Source organism: Brachyhypopomus gauderio, unplaced genomic scaffold (assembly GCF_052324685.1).
Source record: "Brachyhypopomus gauderio isolate BG-103 unplaced genomic scaffold, BGAUD_0.2 sc50, whole genome shotgun sequence".
Lineage (NCBI taxonomy): Eukaryota > Metazoa > Chordata > Actinopteri > Gymnotiformes > Hypopomidae > Brachyhypopomus > Brachyhypopomus gauderio.
In genome coordinates, this window is record NW_027506875.1 from 655,845 (window position 1) to 658,344 (window position 2,500).

Below are 2,500 nucleotides of genomic sequence, written 5' to 3' on the forward strand. Positions count from 1 at the left end.
CCTCCTCTCCTCCTCTCCTCCTCTCCTCCTCCTCCTCTCCTCTCCTCCCCTCCTCTCTCCCAGAGTAGTAATTTAATAAGGGGAGGGGTAAAGTAGATTCCCACCAGACCTCCTCTGAGTTCACTGTGGAAAGAATTAATCCTTGGCATAGCTGTAGGACTTGCTTGTGTGTGTGTGTGTGTGTGTGTGTGTGTGTGTGTGTGTGTGTGTGTGTGTGAGACGACTTAACACTGAGCTGTGCACTTCACTCTACTGGCTTGGGTGTCACATTTAGAAAGCTCCTTTCATTTAGTGTGTGTGTGTGTGTGTGTGTGTGTGTGTGTGTGTGTGTGTGTGTGTGTGTAGGCGTCAGGAGCTGCGTGAGCTGCGTTTGTTGCAGAAGGAGGAACATCGAGCTCTGACTGTACTCAACTCCAAACTGGACACCCAGAGAGATGCTATGCAGCGTCGCTTTGACCAGGAGATGAACGTGAGACATACAGAGAGACACACACATGGTGTCTCACGGGGGGGTTGGGGGGCAGGTGTCTCACGGGTGGGGGGCCGGTGTGGTGCTGCTGATGCCCTGCTCTGCTTTCAGACCAAGAAGAGGCTCTATGACACAGAGGTGGAGAACCTGGAGAAGCTTCAGAAGCAGACCATCGAGAAGATGGAGGTGGCACACTCCACACGTCTGCGTTCGGACACCAAGCGTATCCGGGCCGAGCAAGAGCGTGCCTTATACAAGTTCCAGGAGATGATGAAACAGCGCAAGAAGGAGGTGGGTGGAGTAGAGGCGGAGCCTTTTAACAGACCACGCCCTTAAAATCTGATTATTACCCTTCCACTGACCACGCCCTGGGAGTGCAGGTGGGTGTGGGTGTGGAGGTGGGTGTAGGAGTGTGTGTAGGTAGGGGTGTAAGTGGGTGGGTGTGGGGGTGTGTAGGTGGGTTTGGGTGTGTGTGTGTGGGGGTGGGTGTGGGTGGGGGTGTGGGGGTGGGTGGGGGTGTGGAGGTGGGTGGGGGTGTGTAGGTGGGTGGGGGTGTGTAGGTGGGTGGGGGTGGGTGTGGGGTGTGTAGGTGGGTGTGGGGGTGTGTAGGTGGGTGTAAGTGGGTGTGGGGTGTGTAGGTGGGTGTGGGGGTGTGTAGGTGGGTGTAAGTGGGAGTGGGGTGTGTAGGTGGGTGTGGGGGTGTGCAGGTGGGTGTGGGGTGGGTGGGGGTGGAGGTGGGTGTGGGGGTGTAGGCGGGTGTAAGTGGGTGCGGGTGTGTAGGTGGGTGCGGGTGTGTAGGTGGGTGTGGGGGAGTGTAGGTGGGTGGGGGTGTTTAGGTGGGTGGGGGTGGTGTAGGTTGGTGGGGGTGTGTAGGTAGGTGGGGGTGGTGTAGGTGGGTGTGGGGGTGGTGTAGGTGGGTGTGGGTGTGTAGGTGGAGGTGGTGGAGGTGGGTGGGGGTGTGTAGGCGGGGGTGGTGTAGGTGGGTGGGGGTGTGTAGGCGGGGGTGGTGTAGGTGGGTGGGGGTGTGTAGGCGGGGGTGGTGTAGGTGGGTGGGGGTGTGTAGGCGGGGGTGGTGGAGGTGGTGGGGGTGTGTAGGCGGGGGTGGTGTAGGTGGGTGGGGGTGTGTAGGCGGGGGTGGTGTAGGTGGGTGGGGGTGTTTAGGTTGGGTGGGGGTGGTGTAGGTGGGTGTGGGGGTGGTGTAGGTGGGTGTGGGTGTGTAGGTGGAGGTGGTGGAGGTGGGTGGGGGTGTGTAGGCGGGGGTGGTGTAGGTGGGTGGGGGTGTGTAGGCGGGGGTGGTGTAGGTGGGTGGGGGTGTGTAGGCGGGGGTGGTGTAGGTGGGTGGGGGTGTGTAGGCGGGGGTGGTGGAGGTGGGTGGGGGTGGTGTAGGTGGGTGTGGGGGTGGTGTAGGTGGGTGTGGGTGTGTAGGTGGAGGTGGTGGAGGTGGGAGGTGTAGGTGGGTGGGGGTGTGTAGGCGGGGGTGGTGGAGGTGGGTGGGGGTGTGTAGGCAGGGGTGGTGTAGGTAGGTGGGGGTGGTGTAGGTGGGTGTGGGGGTGGTGTAGGTGGGTGTGGGTGTGTAGGTGGAGGTGGTGGAGGTGGGAGGTGTAGGTGGGTGGGGGTGTGTAGGCGGGGGTGGTGGAGGTGGGAGGTGTAGGTGGGTGGGGGTGTGTAGGCGGGGGTGGTGGAGGTGGGTGGGGGTGTGTAGGCGGGGGTGGTGTAGGTGGGTGGGGGTGTGTAGGCGGGGGTGGTGGAGGTGGGTGGGGGTGTGTAGGCAGGGGTGGTGGAGGTGGGTGGGGGTGTGTAGGCGGGGGTGGTGTAGGTGGGTGGGGGTGTGTAGGCGGGGGTGGTGGAGGTGGGTGGGGGTGTGTAGGCGGGGGTGGTGTAGGTGGGTGGGGGTGTGTAGGCGGGGGTGGTGGAGGTGGGTGGGGGTGTGTAGGCGGGGGTGGTGGAGGTGGGTGGGGGTGTGTAGGCGGGGGTGGTGTAGGTGGGTGGGGGTGTGTAGGTGGAGGTGGTGGAGGTGGGTGGGGGTGTGTA

General features: G+C 62.7%; 1 protein-coding gene across 1 annotated transcript in view; it reads left to right on the forward strand.

Moving 5' to 3' along the window:
- The window catches only part of stk10 (serine/threonine kinase 10), a 39,248-nt gene that overhangs the window by 28,144 nt on the left and 8,604 nt on the right, over positions 1-2,500 (forward strand). Inside the window, exons 11-12 of the mRNA XM_076986874.1 lie at positions 293-469; positions 581-760. Of these exons, the coding sequence (XP_076842989.1) occupies positions 293-469; positions 581-760 (357 nt within the window). The remainder of the gene's footprint in view (positions 1-292; positions 470-580; positions 761-2,500) is intronic.